The sequence below is a fragment of the Melitaea cinxia genome, chromosome 16 (genome assembly GCF_905220565.1).
Source record: "Melitaea cinxia chromosome 16, ilMelCinx1.1, whole genome shotgun sequence".
Taxonomy (NCBI): Eukaryota; Metazoa; Arthropoda; class Insecta; order Lepidoptera; family Nymphalidae; genus Melitaea; species Melitaea cinxia.
In genome coordinates this window covers 10,649,060-10,662,998 of record NC_059409.1, presented here as the reverse complement: position 1 = coordinate 10,662,998, position 13,939 = coordinate 10,649,060, and the positions used below count along the sequence as shown (strand labels likewise).

Genomic DNA, 13,939 nt, shown 5'->3' with positions numbered 1-13,939 from the left:
AATTTTAAGAGAATATGATTAAATCTGTCCGTTTTATCGTTTTTCTTTATCTGTCAACAAAAAGTGGTGTGAAAAGAATTTCATGTTATAATTTTCTATACGACCTTTTTTGAATTTCCCCTGATAGTGGTAGTGTTCGACAGTATGATTATAAAATAAAACACCGTGGGATAAATTGTTGTGCATATAAAAATGACGTGCTTATGTTTTGTGATTTAAATAATTGGGTGTGTTTATCGGATTAGGAAGTAATTTATGTCATGCTAGTTAATTATTGTCACGCAATGAATAGGAAAATGAGGCTTTTGAACTTTAATCCGGATGTGAAGCTTTAATTTGAACATTTACATAATAATCACTAACAGTTTCATGTTTGGCATTTATATGTACTGAAAACTACCAAATTTATATCTATTATTATATCTAATTTAAATTATATCTAATATATAAATGTAACAATATGCTATTATTTCTACACAAACTAATAGAAATACAAGAAACAGGAGATACTGGTTTCCTAGTTGTTCGAGTCAAGCTTAGACGGTTATCCAGAAAAAAATACTAATTTAAAATGATCGGTAGATATATACCTGGTTCAGTGTCCAGTGACCGAATGTGAACGACACCGGGTCGCGCAAAAACAGACTTCAACAATGGAACAGCAAAAAAAATGATTTTCACTCAAGATTAGCGGCCACGCTCTGATCGTCGTGTTGAATTCAGAGCCTTTTTTTATTGAATAACAACTTCGGAGTAAATTAATACATAATATTTTATTAAATTAATATGCACTAGGTAAAGATATTATTATTATCAAAACTCTTTCTGTATTAAAATTAATACGTTAACATTAAAGGTGTCATAGCTATTTTAATTGTTACCATTGCACGTGTGCATCTACTTACAAATATGTGACTTTGAATTGTCTGACGAGACGAGGCAGTTGTGATCCAAACAATGTCTATTTTCATTGATCACTTTTACGAATATAATAAAAAAAAATGACCGTTTGATGCAGCGACTTGTTATTTTATTTTCAATTAATAATAATAATATATCGATATGTCTTATATGCACTTGGCTGTAACTATTATGCACTTGGCTGCAATACTTTAAACCTAAACCTAACTATTGCCAAATAAACGTAATGATAAACTTTAAAAACCTTAAAATTATGTATTTTAAAACGAGATGGAATGGGTACATTATACGTATTTAATTCTGTATACGATGTGAGGTAATAACACTTTTTAATTTTTGTAACATATGTATAAATTCTCTGCAGAACGCTACATGTATTGCAAAAAATATATTAAAGTACAATATCTTAATCTTATAAATATGTATAAAATACACACACACACACACACACACACACACACACATATACACGCACGCGCATGCACACACACACACACAAACAGAACAGAACAGAACAGAAACAGAGGCATACATAAATTAATTACAAAGATTCATTATAATACATAATCAAACTATATTTTATTAAATGTTTTACTATTAGTCTACAAAGTATTATGAAATAAAATCTTTTTATAATTGCTTTAATGTTCTTTGAATCGCATTAAGGCCTCTAGCGATATAAATTGATGTGCATGATGGTACTAAATAGTAGTTAATACTCGTTTGATAACTCTAAAACGCTACCTATGTAGAGGTGAGTCAGAATACAGGTGCTGTTAACTATTTGTAACGATTGTACTTTTATCAAATCGTATTCTTGTACGTTTGTTCATTATGATTAATTTTAAGAATATTTCAATGACAAGTTTGCTTTATACATAACTAGCTGTGCCCGCGGCTTCGCCCGCGTTGAAATCAGTGTGTCACAAAGTTTTCCCGGCAAACTTCAAGTGAAACTCTCATCAAAATCGGTTTAGCCTTTACGTAAACCTTCCTCTTAAACCGCATGAAAATCCGTTCAGTAGATTTTGAGGCAATCTATCACATACGCTTTTGGAGACTTTGTCTTATAATACACTAACTGTTGCCCGCGACTACATCCGCGTGGTTATAAAGATATGCATTACTATTAAGATGTTTAACGCAAATTATTGTTTTATTTCAGTTACTTGAAATGCTTATAACACTGAGTAACTTTTTAAAAGGCACAATTTAGTATAATTTAATAGTTGTTTTTATAAAACCTCTCTATACACCACATTCTTAGTTTTATTTTCAGGCAGCAGTATAAATAACCTATCAGGCGAACTTATATGTTTCATACAAACTATCAACCCCAATTAAGCCCCTTAGCGGTGGAATATCGCAAAATCCGTTCTTAGCGGACGTCTACTAACTATAATCTACCTCCCTGCCAAATTTCATCTTTGTCCATCCTGGATGGATGAACCCTCCAGCGGTTTTTGAGTTCTCGTGATGAGTGAGTCAGTGACCTTTCTCTTTTATATATAGATTACGATGCATTATTTGGACACCATCTCATCATCTATAGAGCACACATTTTACATTTCAAGTCTCTTACTTCAAAAATATAGAACTTTCATACAAACTTCCAACCCCTATCTTAGCAGATGTCTACACCCCATAAGGAAACTACCTGCCAAATTTCAAGTTTGTATCTGTTATAGTTTCGGAGATTTCGTTATGAGGGAGCCAACCTACCATCCCCCGGTTTAACCCCAAAAAGGAGTTGATTTCTAAAATACATTATTTGGACACCTTTTCACCATCTATAGAGTTTACATTTTAAATTTCAAGTCTCTTGCTTCAAAAACATAGGACTTTCATTCAAACTACCAACCCCCGTTAGGGGTCGAGTTTCGTAAAATCGGTTCTTAGCAAATGTCTACGTCCTATAAAAAACCTACTTGTCAAATTTCAAGTTTGTAGGTATTATAGTTTCGGAGATTTCGTAATGAGCGAGTCAACCTACCATCCTCCATTTTAACCCCAAAAGGGTGTTGATTTCTTAAGATACATTATTTGGACACCTTTTCACTATCTATAGAGCATACATTTTAAATTTCAAGTCTCTTACTTCAAAAACGTAGGACTTTCATACAAACTACCAACCCCCGTTTCACCCCCTTAGGGGTCGAGTTTCGTAAAATCCGTTCTTAGTAAATGTCTACGACCTATAAGGAGCCTACTTGCCAAATTTTAAGTTTTTAAGTGTTATAGTTTCGGAGATTTCGTGATGAGTGAGTCAACCTACCATCCCCCGTTTTAACCCCAAAAGGGAGTTGGTTTCTAAAGATAGATTATTTGGACACCTTTTTATCATCTATAGAGCATACATTTTAAATTTCAAGCCTCTTACTTCTTAAACATAGGACTTTCATACAAACTTCCAACCCCCGTTTTACCCCCTGAGGGATCGAGTTTCGTAAAATTCATTCTTAGCGGTAATTTACGCTATATAAGGAAACACCTTGCTAAATTTCAAGTTTGTAGGTGTTATAGTTTCGGAGATTTCGTGATCAGTGAGTCAACCTAAGATCCCCCGTTTTAACCCCAAAAAGGGGTTGATTTCTAAATATTCATTATTTGGTCACCTTTTCACCATCTATAGAGCTTACATTTTAAATTTTAAGTCTCTTATTTCAAAAACATAGGACTTTCATACAAACTTCCAACCCCCGTTTCAGCCCCTTAGGGGTCGAGTTTCGTAAAATCCGTTCTTAGCGGATGCCTACGTCTTATAAGGAGCCTACCTGCCAAATTTCAAGTTTGTAGGTGTTATAGTTTCGGAAATTTCGTGATGAATGAGTGACCTTTCGCTTTTATATATATTATAGATTACAGAGACGCCGCGTTGGCACAACGGTCACAGCCATGGATTGTACCTGTTGCGCTGGCGGTTGCGGGTTCGATCCCCGCATATGACAAACATTTGTATTAGCCATACAGTTGTTTGCCGTGGTCTGGGTGTTTGTGCAGCCCATGTGGATCTCCCCACCGTGCCTCGGAGAGCACGTTAAGCCGTCGGTCCCGGTTGTTATCATGTACACATGATAGCGATCGTTACTCATAGTAGGGAACATATCCGCCAACCCGCATTAGTGCAGCCTGGTGGATTAAGCTCTGATCCTTCTCCTACATGGGGAAAGAGGCCTATGCCCATTAGTGGCATGACAGGCTGAAGCGAAAATAATTACACACTGTCAGATTAAAATACACTCGTTCTTTACATTAATAAAGTTTTTTACTTTAATTAATGACATGATAAAAAAACATCATATTAATTATTTATATTTTATTTAAAAGTATGATCCCAGATACAAAAAGTAAAATTTATTTAATAACGTATTGATAACCTTGCTTGTTTTTCACTGACTTATTTATGTAATAGCTGTGCTTGTCGTGTAATAGTACTTTACATGTTCAACGTGATTCTTTAAATTGGCATAACTTTTTTATTTAGGAGCCGATTGACATGAAACAAACACTAAATGTTACGTTAGGCTTGCCACAATAGATTAATAAAAACCACATCTAAATTGAATAAGCTATATCTGAGATTAGCGTGCAAAAATGCACAGACAAACAGACAAAAATTCTGACAATCATTGTTTTGGCTGCTATTTGCGTAGATAAAGGTCTCAATAATATTTTTTCTCATATATCCCAAATGATACAACCCGACATAACAATACAGACAGCCACCCGTTACATTTTTTTTATATGTATGATTACTAGTGCATAAGGGCGAAACCGCGTTAGTCGTCTTGTTTATTTGAAATATACCTGAATATTGAGGAAAATTAGAGAGATAATGACAATATTTAGGAGAGGGGTAATAAACATAAATGTCAATGCAAGCTAAGATTAGTGCTTCAATTAACGAAGTCAAGAAATATTTATTTAAATAAAACCAGAAATAAATGTTTATAGCACCTGCGTCGCGTCCGTCGAAACAGAGGCTTTGTACCGTGTCATTTCTGTTGTGACCATGGTGTCGGTCTACAATGACAAACATATTATCAACCAATAGCTTTTTATAATTATATATTCTGTTACAATAATTAAAAATATAAAAAAAAATTGCGGTGAGATAAATAATTTACAAAATTGTGAATAACGGTGAATTATGAACACATGAATCATGACAAAAGTGAAAATGAATACCTGTATTGTATTATTTTTTGTGTTTTTAATTAAGTTAACAGTTAACGCGCAATTTGGAAGTAAGTTTTTTAAGAATTGTATTTTTTATTATTCAAAGATATGATTTGTTATTAATCTATTTATTATAATAAGATAGATGATTATTACATATGAGAGCTATATCAAACGGATATTTTTCAATAATTTGTATCAAAAAAAGATAAAAACTTACCTAAATCTTCCAATATTATTTTACTGTTATTAATTTAATTAAATATTGGTACACTAATATTAAAAAATAAACCATATTTTTTAATAATTACGAGTATATTAAAAGTATACGCTTTTATGGGTTGTTCAAGAAGTTTTGTTTATTTATAAAACTAACAATAATTACTATTTCACTGTAACCTTAAAAATGATCTCGAATACTTTATCTTATTAGAATTTTAGATGTTTGCGTGATGTTATGATGATTAAAATCAGTCATATCAATTACCGCGTGCAATATAAACGCATAAGCGCTACTGTAGCCTCGATGTTATGATTTCTATTATAGTCGATTTCAGGGTTATGCGAAAAGACAAGTGTTTGTTTACACATGCAATTTCAAAAAACGATCTTGATTTTTTAAAACTATTTTTTGTGTGTTGCTGATTGTTGATTATAGAAAAACAAATGACAAATCAGAAATAAAACATACACGTGTTTAACAGGCATTCATTAATTACGTAAGAACGATTTTGAACCTTTTGAGCCCCGTGTAAGGGTATTTAAGATTTTTCGACCCTCCCCTTCTTGCATAAGATTCCATTTCGTTTTTCAAAATAATAAAATGTTGTTAGAAAAGGACACTAAACATAAACATACATCAGTTCAACAGTTCTTTGCCAAATGTATACGAATCTTACATCACTGGAATAGTTTTTTGTTATTGAGTTCACTATTATGAAATTATAAAAAAAAAAAAAACTAAAGAAATATTTACTAAAAAGTTGGAATCAAGATCGAATGTTTTTTTTTTTTACTTTTTTTATGCGATACTAATTAAAAATACAACATATCGTACATAATGCGATTTTTTAATTATATTTTACACTATTCATTCTTTGTAAAACAATAAACAACAGTCCATCCTGATATGTTTTTGACCTTCCAGACGCAAGTGAAATATAAACCCTGACAAACCACTTGACCGCGTGATTTCTAATATAAAATATCGACTTAAAAATATGACACGAGAATCAGTTAAACCCCACCAAAAGTAAGGGTATCTACAGATTTTTCCAACCTCCCTTCTATTTTGGGACCCTTATGTAATTATTGAATATAGGGGGCCACCCTATGTATGTAGGTAGAGGTAGGAATATTGTATGTTTATGTACAGCTGCTTAAAAAAACAACTCAAAACTCATATCTAAGTGTATTTCATATATATTATATTTATTGTTATCTGTTGACTTTGTTTATTAAGGGGGCCATTGACGGTCAGTTGGACTGATCAGTTGGACTGATCAGTTGAACTGATCAGTCCAACTGATCAGTTTTTCGCGTCAGTTGAAATATTTGCCCATTGACTGGCGTCACTCCGGCCCTTCAGTTTTCGTCCGACCGGGCTGTTTAAAGGACGTGTAGGTATTACCTATTTTTGTCGAGAAAAAAAAATGGATTCTGATTAAGAAGAAGAAACATTAATTCTTAAACGGCTACTGTTTGTTGCCATATACTGGTCTACAATGATCTATAATTTTATATGAAAAGTTTTTATTATTAGTTGTACCTCATTTGTAATAAGTATGTCAATGGGCAATCGATCATGCACGGTGTCGTTAATGCCATTAATTATAAATGTATTTATTTATTTCTAAGTGTTATTTATATGTATTTATAAAAAAAGTATCTACATCAGCCGGCAGTTACCTATACCACAAGCATTACATTGATTACTGTAGGAAGAAACGACCATGTGTATATGTTATAAATATGTATTAAAAAAAATAGTAGGTGTAAAATAAAACTTTTTTTTTAAATGTTATAATTTTCGTCCGTTTTTCACAAACATTTTGAATTTTCATATTTTTCAATAAATTCTGTCGTTATGACTCGTCTAGGGGACACCGTCGCCGACGTTTTAAATACAAAAACTACACTAGTACACTCTCAATCACCGTGGACGCTGCGAGCAAAATGACGCGATTGGTTGGAATGACGATTACACACACACACGGGCAGTTGGGCGTCGGGTTGTTGATATTTTTTAAAATATCGATATATCGATATTTTTTCGATTTGATTTAATCGCCTTTGTTTAAAAAAATAAATAAACATAAGTCGGCTCAAAAATAATTTACACAGTTTATAATTCAGTATATTTGTAAAACAAATTAAATTATAAGTGTATTAAAATGTAAGCTTCTAAGTAATTATTGTTCAATTTTAATAAAACAATAATGTGTACCAATATTCAGTAAGAGTTTTTAAAAATAATCGTTGTTTTATATGCGCAGTTGTTTGACTATTACGATTATGAGGCACTAAAAGATTGATTAAAGAAGTAATTCGTTCAAATGCTACAGATGTAGCAAAAGAAATCGAATATTTAACAGCTTTATTTTTTGTTTTTTGATTAAATAATATTCAACAGCTATATCCGATAGCACCAGAGTAAAATGTTTACTATCAATCCAAATTTTTAGTGCATTTAATGACTTTGAAATATTTGGTTGATCTAAATACTGCTTTAATTCAGCAGGTATGTAGGTAACAAAAATTGTGACAAAAAGTCATTAGACCAATTTTTCAAGAGTAATATCATATTTTCATGTCTATCCCATGAGGATGAAGTTGTTTCTTTTTCTCTGCGTGGAGGATCGCCTACGAAAATTACATTTCGTTTAAGGACAATTACTTCTAATATTATAAATGTGAATGTATTTGTTTGTTACTCTTTCACGCAAAAACTACTTAACTGATCATCATGAAACTTTGTATATATATTCTTGGAGGTATCAGAGCAACATAGAATACTTTATATAAAAATATATATATTTTACGAAAAATAAGATCTCTCTACTTATTTAATGGGTTCAAAGCGAGCGAAACCGCAGGTAAAAGCTAGTATATAAATAACTAAACTAAAAAAAATAATAGTATTTGCTCGCAAACGAAAAAAAACCGACTTCAACTACATCGACAAGTAATACAACGTAGGTAGACAAAAAAATAGTCAAGTAAATACGCGTGATCAAAGATAACTCCAAAAGTTGTAATCAGATCTTGACGAAATTTAAATATAACCGCATAATAAACACCAGCTTTCGATTAAATTAAAAATCATCAAAATCGGTACACGCAGTAAAAAGTTATGCGGTATAATACAACGTAGGTCGACGAAAAAGTAGTCAAGTAAAAACGCATTATTAGATATAACTCCAAAAGCAGTTGTTAGATCTCAAATAAATTTTAGTGGGACCAAATGACACGCAACATCTTTCGATTAAAAAAAAATTGTCGAAATCGGTCCACCCAGTCAAAAGTTCTAAAGTAACATACATATTTAAAAAAAAATACAGTCGAATGCGAATCTCCTCTTTTTTTGGAAGTTGGTTAAAAAAATAATGTAGTGTAAATAAAGTTCAGTAGATTAGAAGAAGTTAGTGGATTAAATTAGAACATAATAAACTTATCATTATGTTCTAGTTTAAATAATTGACGAGAAAAAATAAAATAATAAAAATGTACTTAAAAAAAACAAAGCGTTACGAAACATAAGTCTGCCTCTCTTTCTACTTTCACTAACTAATGTGTCCCTCTCAACTTCCGTTTGCCTCGCCTGATCACACTTTTCGTAACACTCTCAGTACGTATTTACCAACTTACTTCCCAAGTCAAGTGTGCGTAAAGAAGTTTTACTTCAAAATATCGACTGTCGATATTAAAATTTCAATATCAAATTAATATTAGTAATAAATATCGATATTTCGATATATCGATATTTTATCAACAATCCTAGTTCGGCGCGACGCGCCGGGATGGATTTACGTGGCGCGTCGTCAGTTAAAACTCTGGAGCGATGGTTCTACACTCACGATCAAATTTCGGAGAGCGCGCAAAACTTATCAGTTAAACTGATCAGTTGAACTGACCGTCAATGGCCCCCTAGAGTTTTTTGAATTAAAATCACAAAAGTATGGATCTCCAATATTGTTATGTATCTCCCAATTTCGTACTCAACTTAAGTGGGTCTATAAACCAAAAACAAAATGATTTCAATTACATCGACAAGTAATACAACGGTAGACGAAAAATTTGTCAAGTAGATACGCTTTATCAAAGATTACTTAACAAACGTTTTACAGATCTTAATCAAATTGAAATGAACCCAAAAGACAATGATTAGCTTTCTATTGAAATAAAAGTTATCAAAATCGGCCCCTTTTGTTATCATGATAGGGAATATAACCGCCAACCCACAGTGGAGCAGCGTGGTGATTAAGCTCTGATCCTTCTCCTACATGGGAAAAGAGGCCTATGCCCATCAGTGGGATGTTACAGCATAAAGCGAAAATTAAAAAAAGAGTTTTGATTTTTTTTTACCCGGGAACGGATCTATATCATTTACAAACCCTCCATTTGAAGGAACGCAGTTAGGAGTCGAACACTTTATATATTATACAAAAGCATAAATAAATATGTAAAAATTTTCTGTAAAGATGAATAGACAACACATTAAATTAGCTCAACAAAATTATTCGCAACTTAATTTTTTTTCCAGCCATGTCTCTCAGTGTTGATATGAATCCACCTGCCGATGACATGATTTTAAACGTAAGTTAATTTTAGTATACTATTATTTATACATAAAAATATACGTTCAATTATAGGGTATAATTTATTATTTCGTAAAAGTTATTGTTAGTTAATATTGTAGGATCGTAGGCTTTGTTTAGTTGAACGTGCATAAAAGATAATTTAACGTCGGTTAGCGGTCGGTTTAGTCGGTTTATCGAGAAAGGCTAGACAGTATAACATCACGCTACGACGTTTTTATAAGATATATCTATTATACACTTTTCATTTTGTATTTTAGAGTCGGTGTCCCGCAAACATGTCGTGTGTACCGATAAGCTCGTGTCCATTACTAGAAGACCTTATGGACTTTTCATGCTTTTCTTCAGATAGGTAAAGTTCTTTTGTTACAATTTTTACTTTTACAATTGATTTTGAAATTAAATACCAGCCGAAGTCTTCGGAATCCTGTTTTTTGTGTCATATGTATTATTATCTTATATATTTTTAAATACGTCGTAATAATATAACTTATTTTATAGGTACTTTCATCGCTTAAATTCTTTAACTTGCGGTAATGTGAACAATGAAGACTATGTGTGCTGTCCCTCATGCGACTGCGGGCAAGTATACGCTCCGGGAACACGGCCCTGCGGTAAGAGCATGGTACGAGGCGTGGACAGCGGAATAGGTGCACATCCCTGGGTTGCGAGAATTGGTTTTACGAGTAAGTTTTATTTTGTAAATATTTGACCAAACAATAATCATATTTTCAGTACGCTTATACTCGTAACACTGCACTCTGTTGTATATCTATACAAATAAATAAAATTGGAGTGTCTGTTTATAATATTAAAATAACCGCTTTTTACTAAATGCATATGGATAAATACACGGTCATATACCAAAATAACATTGTTTACAATTTGTGTCTGTCTGTCTGACTGTCTATCTCTCTGTCTGTCTGGTTGATTCGGCTTATCTGTGAAATGGAATCACATCAGCCTATAACAGTCCACTACTGGACATAGTCCTCCACAAGTTCGAGCCAAAAATGGCGTGAACCCATGTGTTTTGCCCATAGTCACCACGCTGGGCAGGCGGGTTGGTGACCGCAGAGCTGGCTTGTCGCACCGAAGACGCTGCTGCCCGTCATCACGCTGCTGCCCGTCTTCTCTTCTCTGAAATGGAAATAAAAATTTAAATATATAATCGTTAACAAATTCGCCGGTAGAGTTTGTCCGATATATGTAGTTTTTTACAGATATCAAATGTTTGCTTGATAATAATAAGGAAAATATAAAAAACCCGACCCTTAGAGCTATTTTAACGCTTATTTAGCCTAGGACTTATAATTTACTGACAGCTAACTTCAAAATATTATAGTTACATTAAACTTGATAACATCTTTACTCATATCAAAACATTTTCCAGTGAATAGTCTCTAAGTTGGATGTACGTAATATATACTTATATATTTGATAAATAAATTATATACACTTTGATACTTGCAAATTATTGTAAATCTAAAATAATGAATTCCAACTAATAATACGTTTTTCTTTTTCAGATAAAGATACAGGCAACGTACGATTTGCTTGCAGCGGTTCCATCATAGCTAAACGCGTGGTCTTGACAGCTGCACATTGCGCTTTAGCTAAGCCTGAAGGATATAAATTGTGAGAATTACTCAATCACTTATGTGATAACTAATTAGCTATGTCCTAAACAAGAAACTCTATGAACTATTTGCCTCAGTGAATTTCTTATCGCCTTTTTTATGAATTTATCATAACTTTTTTCCAATGCAAACCTCCTCCTGACAACAACGAACACAGCAAAACGTGAATAACCAAATTTGGTGCAATTATTCGAAAGTTGTACGCGTACATAAATTTCAGTGATTCATTTTATTTATATAATAGGCAGTTATTAAAAGTTGTTTTTAATTATTAACTGTATCATTCATCAGATCAACAGTGGTGATCGGCGAATGGGATATTAGTCGCAGTGCCGATTGTAACGAATATTTCTGCGCCCCCGCAACTCAGGCGATAAAGGTGGAAAGCGTTTCCGTACACCCTGGATATGAGCAGAAAATATTCAGACACGATATAGCAATGATTATATTGAAAGAGGAAATTAAGTACTCAGGTAGGTTACGTTAGTTAATACTGTTTTATTGTACTTATAATAAAATATTACAAAATTTTGTTGTACATATATAGGTACATATAGATCATCTAAATTTTACGTAATCATTATTATCTAAATATTTGTAATGCATAATACGTCCTTGGACAAGGTCAACCCATTATGTTAGTTGATAGGAGATCTTGACATTAATTTGTACTGCTTTTATTTCAGTGACAGCTGCGCCGATCTGTTTGAACGATAAGCCGGAAATAGTGATCAACGAACGCGCTTCGCTGGTCGGCTGGGGAAAACTATCTGGACAAAATAATTTGGTATCATACAATTGTCTAGTTTTTATCGTCCGCAATTTCGTTTACCAATAATGTAAGAAATAGCTGATTTCCATTATCAAGAAACCATCAGTTGTATTATGTCAAATCACGTTTCGTAGAACCAAACGTTCGTTGAGTACTTTTGTCAAAATAGTCTTTTATATACAATGAGTGAGGAATGGAGTAGAAGCTAAATAATCGTGACGGTACTTAATTTTTGGGATTGAAGATAAGTATTATTGTATATATGATTTAATTTCAAATTGTACAGTTGTTTTGTGATCCAATAAACAAAATAAATTAGTGTCTTTAATGACGATACCATGCGAGGCGCTGGTATTAGGTTGGCTGGCAGGTAATTTGAGCTGTTTTATAATCATTAGCTTTTTGTATGTTTTTTTAAATGTCAGGCGTATATAAGATTTCAAAACACATATTCATATTTTTTCTTTTGTGATGTCTAAATACTGACTAGATACAGCTCAAAACAAATTTCTACTTTTTGGGTTCCTTACATTTCGAAAATATTTAAATCATACATTAGCGAAGTTGATAAACGTTCTGTTTTAGATTGGAAGTCAGCAGAAATTAGATGTACCATTAGTGTCGTTGGAGACTTGCGAGCGCATATTTGGTGAATCGGTACCTATTCACGAGGGTCAGTTATGCGCAGGCGGAGAGGAAGGGAAGGACGCTTGCTCCGGCTTTGGAGGAGCGCCTCTGATCCTGAATAGAGATGGACAATATGTGCAAGTATGCATCATTTCATTCTATAATATTGACTGCAAGTGCAAGCCTCCACAAGTTCGCGCCTAAAATGGCGTGAACTCATATGTGTTGCTCATAGTCACCACGCTAGGCAGGCGGGTTGGTGACCGCAGTGCTTGCTGGCTTTGTCGTACCGAAGACGCTACTGTCCGTCTTCGGCCTGTGTATTTCAAAGCCAGCAGTAGGATGGATAGATAGATAGATGGATGGATAGAGATAGCTTTATAAGTTCCAAGTTGGTAGTGGAACTGCGTTATCCCTTAGTCGCCTATTACGACACCCACGGCAAGAGAGGGAGTAGCTATATTCTTTACTGCCGTAGCCACACAGTTTAACTTAAGCAAGTTCTACCAGGTACTAAAAATAAGATATCAAGCCCTTTTGGGACGGGCAAGTCATATGTTAATCATATGCTCGGTGTAGGAAAAATTGAATTGTAACATCCAGGCTTCTTCTTTAGAAAGGATATGATTGTTCTTTAATTTAGATGGTTGGGTGGATTTTTATGCTTAAATTACTGAACTATTGAAACTGATACTATTTAATTTCAGGTCGGCATCGTGTCTTTTGGTTCAGAAAATTGCGGCAGTGAAGGAATCCCTAGTGTGTACACTAACATCGCGCACTACTATAATTGGATAGTTGATAATTTGCCATCTTGAATGTAATGATATTCTTATTTGCCAGTTTAAATCTAATAAATAGGAAACAAATCACATTTTCGTATTAAATTTACCTTAAATAGAATAAAAAGAATTGAACTTAGTAAAAAACGTAAGTATCACGATTTTAATAAAATTTATAAAACGAGGATAAATGAATACAAA

At 33.2% G+C, this 13,939-nt stretch overlaps 1 protein-coding gene across 1 annotated transcript; it reads left to right on the top strand.

Annotated features, from left to right (window-relative positions):
• The first annotated feature begins 5,076 nt into the window (after positions 1-5,076).
• LOC123660872 (CLIP domain-containing serine protease 14D-like) lies at positions 5,077-13,828 on the top strand. Its single transcript, XM_045595898.1, has 9 exons — positions 5,077-5,168; positions 9,863-9,915; positions 10,178-10,269; positions 10,419-10,603; positions 11,447-11,555; positions 11,849-12,030; positions 12,244-12,344; positions 12,915-13,097; positions 13,664-13,828. Exons 1-9 carry the CDS (start codon positions 5,087-5,089, stop codon positions 13,772-13,774), a joined length of 1,098 nt encoding a protein of 365 aa, XP_045451854.1. The 5' UTR covers positions 5,077-5,086; the 3' UTR covers positions 13,775-13,828.
• Positions 13,829-13,939: the final 111 nt, after the last annotated feature.